This window comes from Eubalaena glacialis, chromosome 5 (genome assembly GCF_028564815.1).
Source record: "Eubalaena glacialis isolate mEubGla1 chromosome 5, mEubGla1.1.hap2.+ XY, whole genome shotgun sequence".
Lineage (NCBI taxonomy): Eukaryota > Metazoa > Chordata > Mammalia > Artiodactyla > Balaenidae > Eubalaena > Eubalaena glacialis.
This window is the reverse complement of record NC_083720.1, coordinates 3,891,475-3,916,399: the sequence shown is the minus strand read 5'-3', so window position 1 is coordinate 3,916,399 and position 24,925 is coordinate 3,891,475. Positions and strand designations below refer to the sequence as shown.

At 55.3% G+C, this 24,925-nt stretch overlaps 1 protein-coding gene across 1 annotated transcript in view; it reads left to right on the top strand.

Annotated features, from left to right (window-relative positions):
- Positions 1–24,925, top strand: part of SORCS2 (sortilin related VPS10 domain containing receptor 2) — a 499,376-nt gene that overhangs the window by 403,597 nt on the left and 70,854 nt on the right. Inside the window, exons 4-7 of the mRNA XM_061191944.1 lie at positions 6,532–6,696; positions 16,722–16,795; positions 21,021–21,085; positions 24,785–24,903. Coding sequence (XP_061047927.1) covers positions 6,532–6,696; positions 16,722–16,795; positions 21,021–21,085; positions 24,785–24,903 — 423 coding nt within the window. The remainder of the gene's footprint in view (positions 1–6,531; positions 6,697–16,721; positions 16,796–21,020; positions 21,086–24,784; positions 24,904–24,925) is intronic.

The window sequence follows — 24,925 nt, the reverse complement described above, 5'->3', positions numbered from 1 at the left end:
GAAGCAAATCTCATCTACGGACCTGCCGATACCCTTTGGTGGTCCGGGAAGCATATCCAATAGAGCACATGTCAATAATGTGATCTGAAAAAAAAAAAATCCCCAAGCCGGTGACTTCCTTCGGAAGAAGCGCCCTGCCACTCCCGCTCAGAATCGATGTGCTGGTCCCACTGAACTCCACCATCACTGGCTTCCCCTAGCGAACTCCTCTTCATCCTTCAAGGGCTGGCTCAGGTGCCACCCCCTCCAGGAAGCCCCCAGCCCAAGGTCAGGCCTAGGGCGAGGCAAGGGAGGCTCTAAGGTATACAGTTAGGGAAGCACTCAAACTCAGGTGCCCTGCCCCACCTCTCACCCCCCAGAGAGACAGCTCACTCACCCTGGGGACAGCTTCTTTGCCTTCTGTCCTCATCTGTCCTGGGGTTTCCTGGTGCGAGGGAATCATATGCTCCCTGTACTTTCTCTCTCACCACCGCCTTTGAGCTGCCTCAGCACCGGGACCCTGAACCACGGAGGTGTTTGGTGAACCAAACTTCTTTGAAAAATGCTGCAATAATAAACCCACTGTCATCTACGGCAGGTTCGCCATGGCCCAGGACTATGCTAAGTCTGGGGTTTTTTTGCCCCACTGCATGGCATGCGGGATCTTCGTTCCCTGACCAGGGATCAAACCCCTGCCCCCTGCAGTGGAAGCGCAGAGTCTTAACCACTGGACCGCCGGGGTAGTCTGTTATATACTTTGTTTCCTTTAACTCTCAACTCGCTTCTGCCATGGCAATTCTTATCTTCATTTTACAGAGGAGGACATTGCAGCTCAGAGACGTGAAGTAATTTTCCCAAGGTTGCACAGCTCACAGGAGAAAAGGAGGGTTGAAGCCCAGCTCTGTGGGCCTCCAGAGCCTGCCCTGCTCCCGTCCAACCAGGCCTCTGCTGTGGGCTACGTGTTCCACGAGCAGCGCAGCCTGGACCCCCGGGGCCATCATGGGTCCCCCCCATCCTGCAGGACCCCATCAGCGTGGCTGAGAGCAGGGCTGGGAGGAGTAAAATCCCGAGAACAGGGCTCGAGTTCACAATGGTTATCTCCTTGTCACTTGGTGGGGAGCAGAGGCCAGGCCCACCAGCGTGCTCAGAGTTGCACAGCTAATGGACACAGAGCCGAAACCAGCAGGAGCTGCGGCCTAAAGCAGCTCCCCCGCCGACAAGGGGAGGGCGCTCAGAACTCACCAGGGGCCATGAGAAAATGCAGACCCTGATCCCGCAGGTCCGGATGGGGCCAAGACACTGTGTTCCTAATAGGCTCTGGGGATGCTGCTACTCCTGGTCCCAGAGTTTATTAACTGGATAGCTTTGGAAAGAGCCCACTTTATGGGTGTGTGACCTAGGCCATCGCAGGAGGATCTGTGCTTGGTTCGATGCTCTACTGGCGCCATCTTGAAATTCCTAATTCCTTTTGAACAAGGAGCCCCACATTTGCACTTTGTACTTGGCCTGGCAAATTAGACCCTGGAACTCATGCTTCAGATGGGCTGGCCATTAGTCCAATGAATCTATCAAATATTTGTCTTCAACTGTGTTGCCTCTGATTTTGAGATACCCAGCCTCAAGGGGCCCCAGAACCTAGCTCGGGTGCCATATGTTTCCCCAGAATAGTAAGCAGTGAAAATACACCATTTGAAATTGTCCGGTTCCCAATTTGGAAGAACAATCTGCCAGCCTCCTCTCTGCACGATGCTAATTGCTTTGTTTTCTTTGCTCCAATAATCCTTTCCTTGTCATCACTTTTTCCTTCCCCCGTCTTTCCTGGCTTGTCCCACTCTGAGGCCAAAAATAGCCCACAACCACAGATTGCTGGGCCCCCGGCCAGAATCACTTCCTCAGGTTCTTTTTCCTTCCGTCTCAGTTGCCACCGTGGGTAGGGCCTTGGCTGTAACTGAGGGCTGTCGTGGACAGGCGACCCGGTACCTAGAGCCCTCATTCTGTGTGGGAAAACCAATACCCATTTCTTGGACCAGGTCCCGTGCTCTGGGCTGGATGGCAATGATGAGGACCTGGGCCCTGCCAGGCTGCACAGCCTCCCCACCTGGAGGGAAAGGCAGGCTCTCCGAGGGTTCCCTGTGGAGAACCCTAGGAATGTTGGGCTGGAACCAATGAATGTACAAGATGCTGGGGGAAGGGGCAGAGGAGGGATGAGAAAAACTGTTGGAGGATGTGTATCACAGAAGGCTTCCTGGAGGAGGTGACCTTCTAAAGGTGCCTTGGTGGATGAGGAGGCGTTTGATAAGCAGATAAAAGGGGGAGGATGTCCCATCATAAAAACAGGCTACACTCATGCTGGGGGCACCGGCAAAGCAGGGACGCCAAAAATAAATGAGAAACATTCAGCTTTGTTGAAGTTGCCCAGAATTCAGGGCTCAGAAAATTTCGAGGAAACCATTTTCATTTTATCACGCTTGGATTTTGTGACATTTTGAGATTTTAAAATCTGATTCTGAATTACCAGTGGTGATGTTGGGGGTGTCTTGATCCTGCTGTGCATTCCAGCCAAAGGGAACGATACACACAAAGGTGGTCAGGATGTGAACGGTCTCAGCTGGGACGCCGCCTGTTTGCCTTTGGTTATGCTGTCCTCTCTGCCTGAAACACCCTCCCCTGGGTCTGGATCAAATTTCCATTCATTCTTCAAGGCTCGTCTGGGTATCACCTCCTCCAGGAAGCCCTTCCTTTTGTTCTGCACCTGGATGATATTTTCCCCCTGCTCTGCTCCCATAAAGCCCTGTGCATACCTAAATCCTTGCTTGACCTTGCAGTTTTAGCAACTGTGGAAGAATGAATGAATGAATGAATGAATGAGCCTTCATTGCTGTGTGAAACTTTGAGTGGTGAGCAGGAATAAGTGAATGAGATTATTTATGCCTTCTGCTTTCCAGGCTACTTAAATATCCCTAAGGTTGTTTTCCTCCCAGAGGAGAAAAACAAACAAACAGTTCTCTTAGGAGTCACAAACTGAGCTGGAATTGCTCATTCATTCATGCATGCATGCGTGCATTCCTTCGTGTATCCATCAGGGCTTGGCTGACCGACAGCTTGGGGTCAGGCCTGTGCAGGGTGCTAGAGAAACCAAAAGATTCCCTACCCCTGAGATCAGGGGGCACAGTCTAGTGGGGGAGGTAAATAAGTAAATAGTTGTATTGTAAAAACACTGTGGAAAATGCATCACGAGCAAAGTGCTTTACTGAGCTTCCCTGGCCAGATGGCCCAGACAGAGCTGGGCGTGAGAGTTGCTGCCCTGGGATGGGGCGCGGAGCCAGGCCGAGAGTGTCCAGTGGATACTGAATGAACCGTGCTGTATCCGGGAAAGATGTGGAAGGAGTCTTGGTGATTTATTTCATTTTTCCTGATTATCCAGGGAAGCCAGGTTCTGTGTAGAACATTTAGGAGTTGAAGGACGATGTCAAAGGAGACACAGGACCCCAAAAGACCTCCCAGTAGCCAGAGCTGGACCTATTTGGGCAGCAAAATAAGAAAATATTATTGAAATACAACTCAAAGCATAAACTAAATATTTGTGGGTTCATAGTGATATAAATACATGATTGAATAAGTAAATAAATGGGGGAGAAAAGACAAATCTCCCAGGCAGAAGAACTCCATATAATGTATGTAGCTACTCCACCCTCCAGGAGGGCCACCTGCCTCTCCCCTCCCCCCCCCCAGGTGTGGGCTGCGCAAGGCGACTTCCTCCCAAAGGGACAGGATGGAGGTGGGGAGGAATGGAGTAACGTTACAGGGCGACGCCTGGCCAGTGCCACCTGGCCAGCGAGGGCGGCATCATCGGTGACAGGTCACGTCCACTACAATGAGGGAGGCACCCCTCATTTTGCTCCTTTCCCCCCCCCAAAACTCAGAACCATGGCATCAGCACAAGAAAAATATCAGACAGACCCAAATGGGGAGGTAACTACTACAAAACAGCCAGCAGTCCTTCTCAAAACTGCCAAGGTCATCAACAACAAGGAAAGCCTGAGAAACTGTCACAGCCCAGAAGAGCCGGAGGAGACATGACAACTAAACGTCACGTGGGAACCTGGAACAGGGACAGAAAAAGACGTTGGTGGAAAAACGGGTGAAATGTAGTGTGTAGTTGAGATAAGACCAATGTATCGATGTTGGGTCCTTAGTGGTGACAGATGTATGATCCTGACGTCAGCTATTCATGAAAGAGGAAGTGGGGTGTGTGTCATATGGGAACTCTCTGTGCTATCTTTGCAACTTTTCTGCAATCTAAAACTATTCTAAACTAAAAAGTTTATTTAAAATTTTTTAAAGAAATCCTTCTAAACCCACCACTATTAACATCCCCCTGTGTTTCTTTCCATTCTTTTTTTTAAATGGAGATGTAATTGACATACAACATTATATTAGTTTCAGGCGTGCAACATAATAATTCGATGTTTGTCTTGTGAAATGATCACAATAAGTCCAGTTGACATCTGTCACCATGCATAGTTACAGAATGTTTTTTCTTCTGATGAGAACTTTTAAGATCTGCTCTCATAGCCACTTTCAAATATGCAGTATAGTTTTATTGATCATACTCACCATGCCGTACTTATTTATCTTATAACTGGACGTTTGTACCTTTTGATCCCCTTCACCCGTTTTGCCCACCCTCCTCCCCCCACCAGTCTGTTCTCCGTATCTATGAGCTTGTTTTGTTTTCCCATTTTTCCTTTTAGATTCCATATATAAGTGAGATCACATGGTACTTGCTTTCTCCTTCTGATTTATTTTACTTAGCATAACGTCCTTAACGTCCATCCATGCTGTCACAAATGGCAAGTTTCATTCTTTTTTATGGCCGAATAATAATCCTTCCATTCTTCTTTCTATGCATTTTCCACTGATAAAATTATGCCTACTTTTATACACCTACCATTGTCAAAATTATACTATACTTCCTTACAATTTTGTCAATGTGAAATGTACAGAAATTAGACTCGCTTATAGTTTTGTGCCCTGCTTTTTAAATGTCATGTGTGCATGAGCTCTCTTGTCACTAAACATTCTCTGTAATCATTTGTACATGCTCTCTGGCTCCCCTGACCATTCTCCCCCGCCCCATTTTTCCTGCGTGTAAATCACACCATGAGGAACATCTCCAAGCACAATCTTTGCAGGAATCAGGCTCCACGACCCTCCGTTTGCTGGGGACAGAAGGCTTTTGTGCTGGAGGAGATGAATGACCGCCCCTGGGGAGCTCGTTAGGTTTCCCTGGAAAGAAAGAACACATTGGGTTATCATCTGTTCACATGAGACAGGAGTTTTGTGCAGTTCATTGATTTGTGCTGTGTGTGTTTAATTGTCTTCTAGAGCAGTGTCGGAGGTTGAGGAAGGCCATCCTGGGGGGCATCTCATTGCCCCACGCCCTCCCTGGGAAAGCCATCCATTTTGTACACAAGGAAACTGAGGCACAGAGGGTGTTTGGTCACAGAGACATGCATTTGAACTGGGTTATCTGGAGACGGAGTGTGTGCCCCCAGCTCCCTACTCCACCAGCACACATGGTTCATTCATTCATCCCCTCATTCCCTCATTTATTCATCTGACGGGTGGAGTGCCCAGGCCCTGCAGGGGTGGGCTGGGGAGGGGCTCAGTAGTGACCTCCACAGACATGGCCCCTGGCCCAACAGGGCCTCAGTCCCTGGGGAGGATGCCGCTTCCATGAAATGGGGTGAGCATGTGATGGGCAAGTCCCGGGTCCCCAGCAGCCTTGTGGCAGGAGCTCAACCCAGCCTGGGGTGAGGAAGGCCCACCCCAGGGTGGGGCTGTGGCCCATGCTGGGCATGACCAGGGTGCAAGTGGAGGCTGGGAGGGAGGCCGGTCCAGGAAGGGCCTGGGGACCCTGCTAGGGGGGTTGGTGTCTCCTTGGGGCTCCCAGGAACCATGAAGGTTCTACAAGGTCCATGTGTAGGAGACCCCCTGGCTTCCTGTGTGGGGAACGGACCTTCTGATGATGCTGGAGGTGGGAGTTGGGGCCACAGCGCTGGGGGTTGAACCACGCGGCTCGCGGCCCCTCCACCCCGTGTGCCGGTGCTTCTGGCACTGTCGCAGCCCACCCGGCTGGTCGACCTTCTCTGGCACCAGGGACACAGGAGCTCTCGTGTGTCCCTCCGAGGGGCCCTGTCATTCCACCAGGTGACCGCAGGGCGAGGCAGCCTCCCAAATGGCCCCTGCTCCTGGGTGTACTTGACAGTAAGCCCTCCCCGCTGTAGAGCTGTCGGCCGGGCAGGTCAGTGTCCTGGGGCGGCCGTACCAAGGTACCACAGTTGAGGCTTCGAACTACAGGAATCTGTCGTCTCAGTTCTGGAGGCCGGAAGTCTGAAGCCAGGTGTCGGCAGGGCTGGTTCCCTCTGGGGGCTGCGGGGGACCCGTTCCAGGCCCCCTCCCGGCCTCTGGCAGCTCCAGCAGCCCTTGGCTTGTAGACGCGTCGCCTGATCTCCACGGGGAGGCCTCACACCCCACTGTGTGTTTCAGATCATCCTTGTGAGCGCCTCTCTCAGCGACCGGGACCACAGCCTGTTCCTCAGCACGGACGAGGGTGCCACCTTCCAGAAGCAGGTCATCCCCTTCTCCGTGGAGACGTTCATCTTCCACCCCCAGGTGGAAGACAAGGTGCTGGCCTACACCCGGGAGGGCAAGGTAAGCAGGCCTGGGTGATGCACGAGGGCACGGAGCCTTCCATCACGTGGGGCCCGGGACCCCCCATCATCCCCGTCTCCCCTGGGCCATGTGGCTGGATGCCCACCAGGAGCTCGAGGCTTTGCAGGAGAACCGAGCGGGGGAGGTGAGCTTCGCACTTGGCACAAATGGGCCCGAGAGTCGGTCGATAGATGGTGGATAATTGTGAGGACCCTTCCACTCTGTCCCCCTCTCTCTGCACTCCAGCCACAGGGCCTTCCTCTACTTCCAGAACATTCCACGCACCCTCCCACGCCAGGCCCTCCCCTCAGCCTGGAGGCCTCTTCCACCTCCACCATGAGAGTGAATCATCCTTCAGATCCCAAATCAGCGTCCCCTCCTCTGAGGGGCTGAGTGGCAGGGCCCCAGGAACACAGGGCACCTTCACAGGGCGACAGAGGAGAGCGTAATGGGGGGCTCTCTCTAGGGCCAGTGTGGGCGGGGTAGGAGAGACCCTGGGGCTGAGGAGGGAGCTTGCTAAGGGCCCGTGGAGGAGGGGCCACCCTGGCTGTAGGAAAGGCCTGTGTCGGTTTCCTGCAGCCACTGTAAGAAATGACCACAAACTTGATAGCTTAAAACAATAGAAATGTATTCTCTCACAGTTTCGGCCCAAAATCAGTTTCATGGGGCGAAAACCAAGGTGTCTGTGGGCCCACGCTTCCTCTGGAGGCTCTGGGGAGGATCCCTCCCTTCCCTCTCCCAGTTTCTGGAATTCTGCGGCGTGTGAAGGGGTCACTGGGATCTTCAAAGGCAGCATCTTCAACTCTTCCTGCTCTGTCTTCACGTTGCCGCGCGCGTGTGTGCCTGCGTGCGTGCGTGTGTGTGAAAGTTCCCTCTGCCCCACCCGGATAATCCAGGATCATCTTCCCAACTAAACATCTTCACTGCATCACAGCTGCAGAGTCTTTTTCTTCTCCATCTGGTCCCATTCACAGGTTCCAGGGATTATGACATGGATATTTTGGGGGGCCTTTTTCAGCCAACCACCTTGCCCAGTAGGAGGCCAGATCCCCAGAGTCATAAGGAAAGGGCGAGGAGGAGGCTGGTCCAGGAGAGGGTCGCTCAGCCCCTAGGAACGGCGGCTGGGCAGTCGGAGAACAGAAGTCATGGTACCCAGGTCTCTCCCCTCCCGCCCTCCGGTCTTCTGCTGGTGCCTCCCATGGTCTGAATCCCACCCGAAGCCAGAGAGAAGGAGCCTGTATCCGGATGCCATCTACACAGGGCAAGCCCCCAGGGTTGGAAAAAGGTGGAGAAGGCAGAGCCTGGGTCTGGAGCAGATGGGAGCCATCCAGATCAGGAGCATCCTTGGCAGCCCCCAGGCCTGCTTGGGACCCACCGTTCCACACTCTCCCAGATTCCAGTGCCTCTCTTTCCCAGGACTGTAATTATGTATTTGTGCCACTATTTGATTATTGTCTGCACCGTACACACACACTTGGGGTAAGCTCTTTGAGGGTAAGGGCTATGCCTGGTTTTTTTCACCATTTTACCTCAAGTTCCTGGCTGAAAATATTGAATGGATGGATGGAAGGATGGTGGATGGATGTGTGGATGGATGCATGGATGGATGGTGGCTGGATGGGTGGATGGATGGATGGATGGATGGATGGATGGTGGCTGGATGGGTGGATGGATGGGTGGATGGGTGGATGGATGGATAGATGGATGGGTGGATGGATGGATGGGTGGATGGATGGATGGATGGATGGATGGATGGATGGTGGCTGGATGGGTGGATGGATGCATGCATGGGGGTGGATGGATCATGGAGATGGATGGATGGCAGCTGGATGGATGAATGAATGAATAAATGAATGAATGAATTTCTACCAACAGGGATCACCCAGGTCAGGGACCTCCACATGGAGACTCCTGGCTGGCCTGAGCCATGGCTGTCTACAGGGCCTGGCCTCCTTGCTGGTCCTCAGTTTAGTGTCTCTGCTTTGACCTGGAATACATCACACCCACTCACACATCACTGGCCAAAGCAAGTCTTGTGCCAAGGTCTGGTCCTTGCTAACTGACTGAATTTCAGGATGTCCCTGAAATTCCCTGGCCTCACGGGCTGCCTCTGCTCTGGGTGCTTTCCTCTGGAGCAGCATGTATTCTGGGTATTACTAGTGCAACTTAGCCTTCCATGTATTTAGAGGAAAGCACAATCACAGAGACTTATTTTCCCACAGAGATTGACTGCATTGCAATTGCTTTTTAATTTATGGTGCCCTGGAAAATTAATGGAGCTGAAATCTCAGTTATTTTCTTTGGGTCTTTTCTGTGACTATGAGGAAGGAAAAAGGAGGGAAGAAAGGCTTCACTGTGGTTGTAAAAGGAATGAGGAATTTGAGGACATTAATAACAGTGACAGCAGGGCTGTTTTTTCAGGCATCATGGTTTCAGCAGGATGGCTGGGCGGACAACACTGACTTTGATGCCAACAGACCTGGTGTGTTTGGTAGACGTCTGCTGCTATAATGCTGAGTAACACACAGCCCCAAACCTCAGTGGCTCACAACAGCAAGCATTCTTTCTTATTCTTGCGTCTGCGAGTCAGCGGGGGTCCTGCCGGGCTCACTTGGGACTGACTAGACAGGCGTGCCTCCTGGCAGGGTTCAGGTCCCTTGTTCTGGAACCAGCGGTTACTTGCGGACATGCCGTTCTCATGATGGAGGGCAGAGGCTCCGAGGGGCAGAGGAAACCACATGAGAACCTCCGCGTGTCTGCTTTGACCTGGAAAACATCACATCCCTTCCCGCTGGGCAAAGCAACTCGTATGCCAAACCCAGAGTCCACAGGCTGGACATAAATATCTCGCTCACAAGGACTTGCAGATTTTTACAAAAGCAAACGCTCTCCTCTATTCCCTCCCCTTCCTTTTCCTCCCAGATGCCTGCCCCTTCCTCTAGCAAAGACTGTCCTTCCACCCCTCAGACTGCCCTGCCCCCCTACTTCTAGTTCCCTCCTTTACTGTGTCATTAGAATTTGGGGCGCTCTGAGGCTACCTTATTTGGAGCCTGGACAGCCTCCTTGGGTGAGAGCTGAATGCAGTGGTTTTTTTTCTTTCAAGGCTCAGCAAATTGCATTAGGCTCCTGGGATCAAAAGGATGTGAGAGCTGGGCAGTCCCTCCCCATGCCAGCTCGCTGGGGACCCCTGGCACGAAACTGACCAGCCTGTTCCCCTCTGCTCGGACCTCAGACCTGCTCACAGGCAGAGCCCTGGGCACTTACCTCTAAAACATCAATAGACCCACTCTTATGTTTTATTCTGCTTCCCATCGAGAACCTCCTGTGCTTCCCAGCACTGTGAGAAATTGGTCTGAGCCTGAGACTGCCTTCCAGAAACTTAGTAGAGGAGACAAGACACCTTGGGTGGCCAATCAGGGAAGCCTTCCTGGAGGAGGGGGGTTGACCAGGGGCTTAGAGAATGAGTCAGGATGTAAGTTTACTTTTTAATACAACTTCAGAACCACAAAGATGATCGCACGCACAAGAAAAGAAAGAAAAATGAACCCCTGCAATCCTCCAGCCCAAATGAAGCCGTGTTTGCGTTTATATAGGCTGAAAGGGAGGAGGGGTGCTATCAAGGGGGTAGGGTGGGGCGGGCAAGGGCTCTCTTAAGAAGGGATGAGTCTGGGGCTTCCCTGGTGGTGCAGTGGTTAAGAATCCGCCTGCCAATGCAGGGGACACGGGTTCCAGCCCTGGTCCGGGAAGATCCCACATGCTGCGGAGCAACTAAGCCAGTGCACCACAGCTACTGAGCCTGCGCTCTAGAGCCCGCGAGCCACAACTCCTGAGCCCACGTGCTACAGCTACTGAAGCCCGCGCGCCTAGAGCCCATGCTTGGCATCAAGAGAAGCCACGGCAATGAGAAGCCCGCACAGCATAACCAAGAGTAGCCCCCACTCACCACAACTAGAGAAAGCCTGTGCGCAGCAACAAAGACCCAAGGCAGCCAAAAGTAAAATAAATTTTAAAAAATAGATAAATTAATTTAAAAATAACTTTTAAAAGAAAGGGATGAGTAGAGGGTGCTGTGGTCATGAGAACAGCTTTGTGAGCAGTGAGAATCTCACAGCTCAGAGCGTGTTCCTTTTTGCTGACTGTTGTGTCCGACAAGGCTCAGCGCAGGAACGAGAACTCACTCTGGATATTTTAAGCAGAAAAAGGATTTAGCGTGGGGCGTTGGGTGCGCTCTAAACTTTTGGGAGGGCTAGAGGTGCGGCTTCAGGCCAGACTCCCAAGGATCCTCCCAGAAGCCTGTGAAGCTGGACCAGCAGGGGAAGGTGGGGGACTGGGAACTCCACTGGGGTCACCAAGGTCAAGAACATGCAGCTGAGGCCGGGCTCCAGGCATCTGAAAGCACCACTGCTGCAGCCCACACGGCCTGGGAACGTCCACAGAGACAGAGGTTTGTCCAGCTGCTGCCTCCACCACATCCGCCCCTCCACCCCACAGAGCTGGAAGATGGATGCCAAGCACAAACCCATGACCTTGCTGGCCAGCAAAACAGAGTTACTATATGATCCAGCAATCCCACTCCTGGGCATATATCCAGAGAAAACTGGTATTCGAAAAGATACATACACCCTCTATGTTCATAGCAGCACTATTCACAATAGCCAAGGCATGGAAGCAACCTAAATGTCCATCGACAGATGAATGGATAAAGAAGATGTGGTACATATATACAATATGATGGAATATTACTCAGCCATAAAAAAGAATAAAATAATGCCATTTGCAGCAACATGCATGGACCTGGAGATTATCATACTAAGTGAAGTAAGTCAGACAGAGAAAGACATATACCATGTGACATCACTTATATGTGGAATCTAAAAAAAAAAGATACAAATAAACTTATTTACAAAACAGAAACAGAGCCGCAGACATAGAAAACAAACCTATGGATATGTTAGGAGGTTGGGATTAACATATACACACTACTATATATAAAACAGATACACAACAAGGTCCTACTGAATAGCACAGGGAACTATACTCAATATTTTGTAATAACTTATAAGGGAAAAGAGTCTGAAAAAGAATATATATATACATATATACATATGTATATATGTAAAACTGAATCACTGTGCTGTACACCTGAAACTAACACAACATTGTACATCAACTGTACTTCAATATAATAAAATAAAATAAATGGCCCAAGGCAGCAGGAAACTGCCTCCATGGCACTGTCCCCTTCCAAACCTCGCATGCGTGCATCTATCTGACCCAGAATTCTAGCTGCAAGGGAGTCTGAGCGATGTTGCATCTCAGCTTTTCAGCCTTTGCAGTATGCCCAGGTGCCCTACAGCAAGGGAAGGAAGGATGCTGAGTTCCAACCATCATACCCAACCTACCACTGAAAGCTGGGTGGAATTGCAATGCTTCTAATAATTGTATGAGACTTACTGGCACACATGTCTGTGAATGGAATGCGCCTTCCCTCTGACTTCATCCTCCTCCTTTTCCTTTATTTCTCCCTTGTTCTCACTTCTGATCGTTTTACCTTTACATCAGATCAGAACATCTTCTGATCATTTTATTTTTCTTAGAGGAGTGGTCTAGAGGAAGTCGACCCTTCCCCAGGACATCGCTGTGCGGCTCTTAGCTGCAGTAACTAGGATGTCCCTGATGTGTTTATTTGCCGGTGTTTGTCCTTTATTCAGCAGAAATGTTCTATTTCTGCAGCAGTTGGTTGTGTGTTATGCAATCACCTCCCATGAGAGCAAATTGGAAAGGCTTCATAAAGTTCTGGGGCAGATGTCATAAATGCAAGTGCGTCGGTGGTGATGGCAACGATAACGCCATCCGTTAATCCGGAGGTTACATAATCCTGAGACTGATGGCCTCAGACTCCTTTTTATTCACTTATTGCCTGAGGATATGAGCTGTGCTCTCCCGATTTGCAGATGGGTAAAGTGAGACTGCCCTGAGAGGGAGGAGTCGGCCGGGTGGTGGGAGAGGGGAAGAGGGGTGTTCCAGGCAGAGGGAACAACATGTGCGAAGGCCTAGAGGCAAGAGAGAGAAAAAAGGTGGGTCCAGAAAACAGCAAGAGTTGAATATAGCAGGAGCCTGGGGCTTGAGGAATTTGGGGAGGGGACACTGGCTCTAAGTAGCCAGGGTTTGGGGAGCCCTGCAGGGGTACCTGGGGGCAGCGGCTGGCACCGGGTGGAATACAGACTAAGATGCAGACTCTCAGCCTCTCTGAGTAAGAAACTCTCGCATCCTGAGTGTTTTCTCCCTGCAGGTGAGAGCAGAGGAGAGGAGCTTAACAAAGAAAACTCCCAAGTTTAAGAAAAAGGGACAACAGTTATGCAATTGTCACCAGGTCACAAAGTGTCAGTCAGACAACTATTCAGAGTGACTTTCTTTCTAGAGGCGCTCGGTGATTTTTATGGGTAGGGACAGCCATCCTGAAGTGGGGCGTCTTCTCACAAGACCCCGAGGTTAGGAGATGACCTTTTCAAGGAGGAATCACTCACGCAGGGGCCGGTCTGCAATTCTGCAGCTGCGGGGAAGAGGGAGAGAACGTTTTTCTGAAATTTCTCTCCTAGGCAGCTGGGGAATCTGTAGTTTTCAGGGCTGTTGTTGGCAAGGGGGAAAGGCGATTCGGACACCCCAGAGTGACAGTGTGGGCAGGAGCAGAACTGAACAGGATCGCGGGGCCAAGAGGGAGTGTTAGGCTCACATCCGCGGTCTCCGTCTCGCCCCGGGCAGCTCTGTCTAGGAGGACGGTGGGCACGACGCTCAGTCCGGGGGCTTCAGAGCCCCGGTTCAGCGCACGCCTTGCCTGCGTGAAGTCCTGACACGTGGGACCCACTTGAACCCTCCTGACCTCCTGAAGGAGGATGTCACCCATTTTACAACTGAGAAAAGCCGAGGTTCACCTGGGTGACTCCAGAAAGGGAGGGCAGGGATCTGAGCCCCAAACGTGGGAGACAGGGGCCTGGGTTTCCGTGTTGCCACTGGGGACTGCCCAGCCATTCTGGAGAGGAAGGAGGAGGCCAGGCCTCCTCCAGCAGGATAGGGACCACTCCCCATCCCATTAGCCTCCCAAATAGAGCAGGCGGAGGGCCACCACGTGAGCAGAGCTGCCACCACCTGCTTAACTCTTCCCTGACTCCCCACCCCTAAGAGATGAAGTCACAGCTCTGCCCCATCCTCAGCGTCTGGCTGTGAGCCTCACTTTTGCACAGACTGAGACCCAGCACCTGGAGGCTGACTTGCTGTTTGCTGAGCACCTCCCACCCCCTACCTCCTGGTCCCAGGCCTGTGCTCGGGAGCTCCCTCCCCCTGGAAGGGCCTCTGCCCTCCTCTGCCTGCAGACATCCCCACGACCCCGATGATGCACGGATGCCAGGCAACAGGCGGTGTCCAGGGAGGAACAAGGAACCTCCAGATGGCTCACGGAGGGACCCTAACACAGGGAACTGGTCTCAAAGGCATCGGAAGGGCAACAGGAGCAAAACAAGATGGCGGTTTATCCCCAGAACAGAGGCTGCAGACATCCCCGCCACCCCCAGGCTGGAGGGGAGGGGAGGGGTATGTGGTGGCCAGGATCCACATGTGTGTGTATGTGTGTGTGTGCACGCTCCAGCCCCATGGGGCCAGGACCCAACAGGCGCCGGCTCCGCGCCTACCACCAGGCCCGTGAGGAGTGGAGGGTTCAAGGGGCAAGTGAAAGTATGTGTCTGCTCGTGTGTGTGCGTTATGTGTCTATGGGTGCGTGCGTGCATTCCTAGTTGTGTCTCTGTGTCTGTGTGCGTTCACACGTGTGTGCATGTGTGTAAGCACATGCACGTCTGTGTCTGGGGGCCGGGTGGCGCATGCGCTTGTGTGTCTCCCTGTGTGTATATGCTTGAGTGTGTGAGCTTGCGTGTATACGTGTATCTGTGCACATCTGGGCTTCTGTGTGTCTGTCTCCGTGTGTGCATGTCTGTGAGTACGTGTATGCATTGTAGGGGTGCTCGCACACGTGTTTCTGTGTGAGCTGCCCCAGGGCCCTGGGCACCATCCTCCCTCCTGCTCCCCCAGCGTCTGGCAAGTGTCTGTGCTCAGGGGCAATCCTTTGCCTTCGGGTCTGTCGTTTCTCCTCCTGGACCACGAGCTTTGCAGATGCAGGGCCGGGTGTCGCTCAGCCCTGGAGCTCTGGGCCGGGGAGCCTGTGCTGTACTTGGCTTCTCTTGGCCTCCAGGGCGTGGAGACGCATCTGGGGAAGCACCAGGGCTGTGATGCGGTAGCTCACACCCACCACGGCCACCTCCTGCACATCACACTGGCTCCCAGGGCCTTGGTTTAAGAAATGCAGCTATTGAGGGGCTTCCCTGGAGGCGCAGTGGTTAAGAATCCACCTGCCAATGCAGGAGACACAGGATCGAGCCCTGGTCCGGGAAGATCCCACATGCCGTGGAGCATCTAAGCCCGTGCGCCACAACCACTGAGCCTGTGCACCACAACTACTGAGCCTGTGCCCTAGAGCCCGCGAGCCACAACTACTGAAGCCCGCGTGCCTAGATCCCGTGCTCCCAACAAGAGAAGCCACCGCAGTGAGCAGCCCGCACCCCTCAATGAAGAGTAGCCCCCGCTCGCCGCAACTAGAGAAAGCCTGCGTGCAACAACGAAGACCCAACGCAGCCAAAAATAAATAAATAAATAAAATTAAATAAATTTATAAAAAAAGAAAAGAAATGGAGCTACTGAGTCCCAGTGGAGGTTGGTGCAGGATGGAGCGGGTGCTCCAATGTGGGTGCTCCTCCCCCCCACCCTGTCCTGTGATCCCCAGAGAGCTGTCCCCTCCCTCCCCTTCAGGTCTTGCCCTGTGGCCCCTGCAACTTCAACTTGGCGTTTCCCAAGCCCACTCTGCTTGCTCGAGGCTCTGTCCCCACCCGAGGTCCCCAGGTCAGAGCCCTAGACCTCCTCCCCCTTCCCTCCTCCCAGGACCTGTTCAGCTCTCTAAACAGGCCCCTTTCGGAGCCCTTTCTGCCTCTCCATGAGCCTGCAGCCCAGGGCTGGACCGAGGCCTGGCCTCCTTGGGGCCTCCCTGCCTCCGCCCCACGGCAGCTGGCCTCAGCCCTCCTGAGAACCTCATCTTGTCCAGCGGCCGGGTGGTCTCAGGCAGGGCTGGCTGTGTACTTTACAGGGTCCAGTGCAAAATGAGAAACGTTTAAAAATGGGACAAACCCTTTCTTCCATGGTCTCTCTCCAGCTGTCACGGTGTCTTTATTAGCTACTAATGTCATACTCTCTGTGCACAGGGACACAGGCAGGGTGGACGCAGACCTCCCAGGCTCCCAGGGCCTCAGGACTCAGCGCACGGCCGCCCAACCTTGACCCTCCCCAGGCCCAGGCCCCCCCCAGGGGTGGAAGGCGGCAGCGCCCCCGGAGGCGCTGGCAGAGCCACAGGAACCCGGGCTCCGAGCCCCACACCAGCTCATTGCTCCGTCCAGCTGTGCTCACAGATCTCGGGTTCACAGATAAAATTATTAGGTCCTTCAAGTTAGCGACCGCAGAGCACTAAACCCCAAGCACAGGCCCTGGTCTACCATAGCGGTCAAGGCCCCAACCAGGCTTCCGAGGTCTCTGCTGTGTCCTGAACTGACCGTCTCACCCTTCCTGCTCCCTCCTCCAGAGCGCCCTCCCCCCGCCCCACATGCATAAAGGACATTCAAGTCCCTCCTGGGTGCCTGCACTCAGACACACCTCCTCGGGGGACCTCTGCCCCTGTCTCTGGGCTCCTACCAGCTGGCCTGGGGTCGAGACTGGCCGTTTATGGAGCCCCCGTGCCTGACCTTCTGCCTCTCGGAGGCTGGTCTGTACCCACCTGGAGCACAGGGCCTGCCCCCAACAGGTCCTCGCCAGGTTGGACAGGACCGGCCAGCCTCCCCCGGGGCAGTCATCATCCAGGGGTGATGCAGCTCTCAGAAGGGGCTCACTCCTCATGTCATGACCAAACTTTTCTCTCTCCTCCTTCTGCCCTAAAGCTCTACGTATCGTCTGACTTGGGGAAGAAGTGGACTCTTCTGCAGGAGCGAGTGACCAAAGACCATGTGTTCTGGTGAGCATGCCCCCGCCAGGACCCGGGGAGCCCCGGCGAGGCCAAGTCAGCCCCCTCGGCCCCCAGCTCAGGTCCCCCACCTTCTCCTCTCTGCCCCAGCCCTGCCCTCCTCATCCCAGGGGGGCCTCCGGGGCGTCCTCTCTGCTCTGCCGGGACAGCGTAGGAAAGGGTTGAGAGCTGGGGCTTGGTGTCGCTCAGGCCACGCGCGCACCCACGAACCAGCTGTGCAGTTTCGCACACTTGAATCTCCCTCTCTGGGCCTCCGATTCCCCCATAGTAGGGAGAGGCACTAATGCACATAGAGCTGGCCCAGTGCCCGACACACAGCAGGCCCACTGTCCCCCTCCCCACGGAGCCCCCCTCCCCCCTTCCCACTGCCCCTGCCTCTCCTGTCCTGGTCCCGACTCCGCCCCCGGCTGACGGCCCGGCGGTGCAGCCTCCCCTGCCCCGTGGCTTCCTCAGCCCCTACCGGTCTTGGACCCTCACTCCTGCCCCAGCTGGTGCCCGGGCCCCCTCCGCGTTTGTGTCATCTCTTGGGAGCCACTCAACAGTCGATTTGCGTGGAGCTCTAGTCTCACCGCCCCAGCAAGGAGGCCCCGGTGCGCAGGAAACGCCTGTTGGATAAGTGAGTGCGGCCCACGAGGATGAGACAGGGACGAGGTCCAGGGGCAGAGGAAGCGGAAGCCAAAGGCGGGGCTCAGAGCCCACGCTGGCGCCCCTGACCCGGCTGCCACCCACCCCCGCCTAAACTACCTCTGGAGATGCATGCAGTGACACACGGGCTCTTTCCACCAAATTGCGTTTTCCTGAGTGTGAAAAGGACACACACTCACATCCTCTCCTTTCTTATCTCATTTGGGCTGCACACGTACGCCCAGGCCTCCCAGCCAGGCACAGCCCTGCGTCCCCAGGACAAACGCTGTGGGAAGAGCTTCCCATCCCCCTCCTGTTCCTTCTGCGTCTTCATGCTAATCGGGGCCAGGAACTAGTTTGCGGACTTAGGGCCACAGGCTGAAGGGAAGCTTTGGTCTCGCCTCTGAAACAACGGCCTGGGGGTGTGCCTTCCGCCCCGGCGGGGAGGGGTGTGAGGGCTCCCTCCACGTGGCCGCCCTCGAGAGGTCCTGGGTCCTTCCTCGGAAACTGGAGCGCGGCATCAATCACAGGCCCTGTCATTCTTGTCAACTGTTAGCCCGCAGGGGCTCAAGGAGGTGGGGAGGGGGGCCAGGAGGTGGGGTTTCTGAGCAGGGCGGCCTAGGAAGTTGGCAGATCAGGAATGGGGGGGACTGGGGGGGAGCGGTTCTGCCAGCGCGTCCAAGTCCCAGGGAGCCCTCTGGGGCCACAGAGAGAAACAGCCTGCAGGCACTGAAAGCTAAATTGGTGCTCATGCAGACACGTTGTTATCACGGGCAAATCAAATTATTTCTTCCCCCAGGTTTCTCAAATTGCTCCAAGTCGTTATGCGACAGGGATAATCACGCCAGACACTTGTCTGCTCGGGGCCCAGGAGTCTCCCCGGGAACGTGGTGACAGCACAGGGACGGGCCCCTCTTGTAAACAGTGAATAATGCTGTTTTGACAGCACTTCCAAGGCGCTCTCTGTCCTTGAACTGACAGCGGGAATCGCCGAAGCCCTGTGTTCTGTCTGAGACTCAGACCCTTAATGTTTTGAGAACCTTAAACAAGTGAGCTCGTTAGACTGGCCTCATGGGGCCGTGGCCGGGGGCTGGGAGACCTACTATGTTCTGGGCCCACGAATGCCCTGACGCGTCGCCTCCCTGCTAGTCTCTCAACGGCACTGGGACAACATTGTAAGGACCGCCCAGCAGCAGCCACGTTGTGAACACTGACTGTGCACCGGGCGCCAGACCTCGGGTCCGAGTGCATCCTCTTATGAGATCCACACGACGGCACCCTACTGTCTTCCCCTTACGTTACAGAGGGGAAACGGTGACCCAGAGAGGCCAGGGCACTTGTCCTAGGTCATGGGCCATGGCTGCCTCTGTCCGTAGCCAGTGACCTTGCCCTTGGCCTCTCTGCCAGGCAGTCTGGCCACCTGCACTTCCCCAGGCATTTCCAAGTCTTCCTCCCGCGTCAAACCCAAGCTCACCCGTAAAGCCTCAGCCTTCCGCTTCCATGAGCTCCAGTGCCTGCCCAGGTGTGAGGCAAGTGGCAGTACTTCTGTCCTGAAGGGAGTTGAGGGGAAGACAGAGGTCATCCCACAACAGCCCTGGTGGTGGTGTCTTAGAGGGTTTACCAGAACTGTTTGCATCCGAGCTTCCCTTAGCATCCAAAGGAGTAGCAATCAACTCCCCGCGCTCTTTGTCGAGCCTGCATGGCCACAGGTCTTCTCACATGACTGCTGTTTCTAAACAGTAGACCAAGGGCCTTCCCCAAATACTATCTTTGGGGACCTTGACAAACAAGAAGGCCCAGGGCTCAATGCTTGTCATTTCCCACAGGGAGCCAGGCTTCATCTGAGGTGTGTAAATGCAGAGTTTCACGTGGTCTTCAAAACCCGTGACCAAGGGTTTCTGGGGCAGGGACCTCAGGCCCACTGTGCTCCCTGCCTGGTGCAGGGCCTGGTGTGGGCGTGCTGGGAAGTGGCAGGGGAGAGGCTCCGATGGAGAGTGAGAGAGAGAGAGGGAATGAGAGAGAGAGTGAGTGGATGAGTGACAGGCCGAGTGTCATGACCCCATTTACAGATGATGGATGGGCAAACTAAAATTCCATCTGCCCAGCTGAGGATCGGTCAGTGCTCCTGGTAAAGGGAACAATGTCTCTCTTTATTCAGAAAAGAGAGGAAAATGTCAGGCAGGAGACCTCCTTCCAAGGAGCTTACAAATGGTCTATTCACAAAACCTAAATCAACACTTCACCTTGCGATGGAGACTCTGTGGAGAGTCAGAGTGATTTATGCCGGCACTCACGTTTGAAGAATCACAGACTGCACATCCCGCCACGGGGAGCGTTGTGGATTTCCCCTGTCCACCTGGGACCACCTGGCCCCTGGAGGAGGTGAAGCAAACAGGCACCCTGGTGCCAAGCCCGTTAGGAATCGGGTTGAGAGCTGAGAGAGGCCAACTCTGGGGGCTGTCAGTGGTGGGGACTGAGCGTTCAGTGGCAGGGACATCTCATTGGCCTGGAGGGGCCATGGGGATGCCTGTCCTGGGCGCTGAGTGGCCGTGGGAAGTGACCTCTGCATCAGACTCTCAGTTTCCTCTTTGGCAAAGTCAAGGTGCTGCCTCAGATCACTGTCTGTGAGAGGGTCGGCTTGGTGGATGGAGTTTAACAGTCACACCGGCTGGAATGTACGTTATAACAAATACAATCAGCTCCCCACACCCATGACGTCCCGGGTGTTCTTGCTCAGGAGATGGCTGAAGTAGATAGAAGGTTCTAAAGGGAGCTGACATACAGAACATGGCAGGAGATGACAGTCCAGTTGATACCTGGAACCGGTAAAATCTGGGAAACCCTGGACCACGTCACATCATCAGTTGAAAAACCTGTGCTTCACCTCCTGGGTGCCAGGCCCTGTGCTGGGCGGGCGGGGGTCAGCGCTGTGCCCAGCTCCCCTGGAGGAGGCAGCCCAGTCCCTGCCCCCCCCAGGGTGTGTCTTCGTCCCGTTCTTCTTGGGCCGTGTTGAATGCTCCGTCGTGGGCAGCCACGGTCCCCCTGGGCTCCGTGCGCTGCCCGAACCCCTGGAGCAGTGTGGTCAAGGGAGGGGCCAGTGGCTGGGAGCAGTGCCTTCCCAAGGATGCACTGTGAAGGGGGCACGAAGGGGAGCAGGGGTAAGGGAGAAGGGGCCTGCTCTGAATCCGCGTCTGCGCCCTCCGGGGGGATGTTTTGCTCCTCTGAGCCTCCGTGCCCTCAGTCGCTAAATTAGGGTGACATTCCCAGGCATCTCCTGCCCCCTAGGATTGTTTTGATCATTAACACACAGGCGCACGTACACACACATACACACACCAACACGCACGGATGTGAGAGTCTTCTCTAAACTACTCTAAGCGGAAGAATGCCCAGCAAACCCTGGGCCCTGCAAGGCAGAGGCCGGGGCTCCGTCGGCCTCCCAGGAGCAGGTGGGCTCTCGGGGAGGACCGTGTCCTCTGAGCCCCAGGTCCGGGAGGCCACATGGCTGCCTGGGGCTCGGGGACCACACAGGCCCCGCGAGAAGGGCCTGGGGGCTGCATTCCTGACGCCAACCTCGGCCATTCTTTTCCAGGGCTGTCTCTGGGGTGGACGCTGACCCTGACGTGGTCCACGTGGAGGCCCAGGAGCTCGGAGGAGGTAAGCCGGGAGGGTACAGGAGCCAGCGCCCCAAGTCTGCTCACCCTGTGGCCGGCTCGGCTGCCCTTGTCCTTCGTGGCTGGCCCTGCACGGCTGACCTTGCTGTGTTACGATGCGGCATAATTTTAAATGTGCTTGTTTTCCAACCGGGGATAAACTGAAGTCAAGGAGCTCCACTCCAGTGGCAAAGTCTATTGAGAGGACGACTTGTTCTGGCCCCTGAGCATTGAGTGTTTCCCCATCTCTCAGCGCCCACCCTGCCCCCCACCAAGCTTGCTGAGTGCTGAGGTGGGGCAGGGCCTCCGATGGCTGACCCCCTCCAGTGGGGCAAGGAGCTTCATGGCCGATGAGCCCAGGGGCCGCGCATGCTATGAGAAAGGTCCTCTGTGCTCCTGAAGGAGGAGCACTGGCGGCAGAACCATGGAATGTTCTAGAACATCAGAGCCGAGAGGACCTGTAGATTGTGCCTTCATTCAACAAACACTTTTGAATGAAGTGTTGAGTCTTGAATGTTGAGTGTTGAATGAAGACTGAGTCCCCTGTGGACCAGGCCCAGGGCTGACCCTGCTGGGTGCAGCAGGGTCCCCAGCAGGGTCAAGAACAAGACGCAGCCCTGCCCCTTGCCTGCTGGGACCTCCTGGTGGTTTCTCTCGGAGTGGAGACCCAGGCAGGGTCACACTTAACCAACAGTGAGAGCTGACAAGTGCAAACAGCTGTCCCCTGGCTGGGCCATACTATGTGGAGGATAGGTTCAGTGGTGCCAGGCACTGGAGTCCTGGCTGCCGACAGAGGCGCTGGAGTCAGCTCCCTGCCCGCCACGTGCCAGCCACATGACCCTGGAAGTGACCCTGCACCTCGGCCTCCTTGTCTGTGAAATGGGCCCCACACATGGTGCTCAGCCTGGGGACGTCATGTGTCAACGTGCGGTGGGTCCCTTTACCACGTCTAAGCCCTCAGCTCCTCCCTGGACGCCCCCGTCCTGCGGGAATGTTACTGTTTCTTCAGCTTCACTGACCAGGAGCAGAAAAAGCTCACAGAGGCTCCAGCTTGCCCCAAATCACAGGGTCACGGGCCGGGACAGACCGCAGCCCCACCATCCTCCACACACAAATCCAAAAGCATCCCGGCCACGCTCACGGCGACCTGATCCCCAGCGGGGCTCAATGCAGCAGAGGCGGGGGATGTCTCGTGATCTCCCACCTCCAGCGAGGAGGAAGGCCAGGCCTCCATCCTCAACAAGGGGCGCCGTTTTCACCCAGCGATGATTCCGCGCAGCCCACCTTCCCCGGGGGAGGAGGGACCCTGAGCCTAGCAGCTGTGACGTGCACGTGAAGAGCCCCCAGGGCGGAGCAGCGTCCCTCTCCCGTCTCCCCTACCTCCAGCCACCCCAGCCCGGGAGCCCTGTTAGAATCCAGTCCAGCCAAGCTTGGTGGCACAGCCTCCAGGCCTTTAGGACCCACCCCACTCACCAGCCCCACCTACCCTCCGGCCAGCCTGAGCTACGGGCCATTCCCCAAGGTCACCTTACACCTGTCCTCGCCTCTGCGGGAAGGCTGCTCCCCATCTGTCCACCTTGAACGTCTTTCTTGGGCTGCCCACCACCTCCTCTGGGCTCCACAGCACCCGGACTGCCCTGTCACAGCTCTGCACACTTCCCCGGGCCTGGAGCTCCTTGGGGACAGGGCAGGGCCTGATCGATTCACCTCTGTGTCCCCAGTAGAGCCACCAAATGAATAAGCACATGGCCAGGTGCCAGTCGCCCTGAGCAGATGCTGGGCCCCTGCGCTAACGTGGCAGGACCCTGCGGCCACAATCCGTGCCGTGGACACGAGGACGCTCACTGCCTGTCACACCACGTTGTCACTGTCGGTCCGTCTGCCTCTCCCCAGAGCTGCAGCTGGTGCCGGTTCATGAGAGCCAAGCGTCCACCTCCCTTCTCAGCCCCGTGGTCAGAAACTTCATCTCGGCAGCTTGAGACTGCCCCCCCCGGGGGGGGCGGCGGTGGTTTACACCAGAGAAATTGGCAAGCGCTGTGAATCAGCATTCCTCCCGCTGCACAAACCATCAGCCCCGTGAAAGGTGGTCTTTGTCTGTCTCGTTGGCAGTAGAGCTGGAACAGGGAGGGCCTGACCATAGTGAGATGAGTGAACAAATGAATGAATGAATGCATGCATGCACGAATGAGTGGGCAAGTGAGTAAATGACTGAATGAGTGAGCAGATGATCCGCTTTGAGTCTGGCCTGGGCTCAACTCCACGGCGTGTCCAGCCAGGCAAGCCCACGACAGGAAATTCAGTGTTGACCACAGGGGGTGACCAGGCCGTTTAGAGGGGAGATGGAAGTGGTTCAGGAGGGGGCCATGGCACAGCCGTGGCTGATTGCGGGCCTACTGTGCTCACAGTCTCCTAGACGCTCAACTGCTCTTTTGAGGTGGGCATTAATACCCACGTTACAGTGGAGGAGCTGAGACCCAGGGGACCCTGCCGGTGAGTTAGGGCAGGTCCTCCGGCCACCCAAGGCTGTGGGCAGGATGTGCCCCGAAAGCGCTGACGTTTCTGAGCGCCCTGGCTGGGCTCCATTTGGCCCCTGTGGTTAAATGCCGCTCCTGCCCAAAAGCGGTAGAGACGAGCTCCCCCGGGGCATAGGCTCCAGGCCTCTGCGCAACTCCGCTGGGGCCCCCAACCCGGGAAACAGAGGGCTTGACGTAAGAGCAGCGGCTGGCTGGCAAAACAGGGGTTCAACTTGCTTGATCGTAGATATTCCTAAAGGGATGAAAGTGTTTGTCTAAAGTTAGGGGGGAAAGAACCCCTGAGTCCTACCCACACCCACCCGTTTAAGTTGGAGAGACTCCAGGAGGGTGGGAGGGGTCCCGAGTCGTGATGGGTGCCATGGATGCCTGCCACGGCCCTGCCACTGTCCCTTTCCTGGGTGACCACATGCACCCAGCTTGCCCAGGGAAGGCTGGTGGGTGGGAGATGTGTGTGTGGGGGGTCTCCTGCCCACCATCTCTCCGGATTGCTCCGAGGTCCCTCTCCCAGACAGAGGATACAGGTGGCCACGGATGTGCAGGTGCCGTGCCTAACCCTAACCCTAACCCTAAGCCAGGGGCAGAGGGCGCATGGGACAGAATATGGATCAAGTCCTGCACTCACACGGCAGTGCTCCCCTGCACGACCTCCCCCTGGGGTCAGCAAACGCTTCCCGTCAAGGCCAGCTAGTAAACGGTTTAGCTTGGCTGGCCGTGTGGTCTCTGCTGCCAGTGACTGCCATTGTATGGTGAAGGCGCCATGGGTGACGCATAAACGAGCAGGCACTGCTGTGTTCCAGTGAAACTTCCTTTAGGAAAAGCTGGAGGCAGTCCGGGTGGCCCTGAGGTAGACAAGTCTCCTAACCTTGCTCAGCCGCAATTTCCACATCTGGAAGATGGGACCATCGTTGCATGGTCCTGAGTATTAAAAGAACTCCTCGCCGTAGAGCGCCTGGCACAGAGCTGCCCCCGCTCAGCAGCAGGTGTAATCACAGGGCACACCGTTTAAAATTCAGACCCACAAACAAAACCGGCGGCAGTGGTATTGGAACGCAGACCGAGTCAAAAAGGTTCAGCACTTAATCATGTCTGAGGCTGTGTCTGACTCCTTCAGCTAGAGTCTGAGTCTTTGAGATTTCATGCACCGCGTGGCTGGCTCTTATCTCCTGCAGGTTTTCGGTATGTCACCTGCCAGATCCACAATTGCTCCGATAAGACACTGACAGTGCCGTTCGCAGGCCCCATTGACCACAGTTCTCTGACCGTGCAGGACGATTACATCTTCGTTAAGGTGAGGTTCCTGCTGGGGCTCT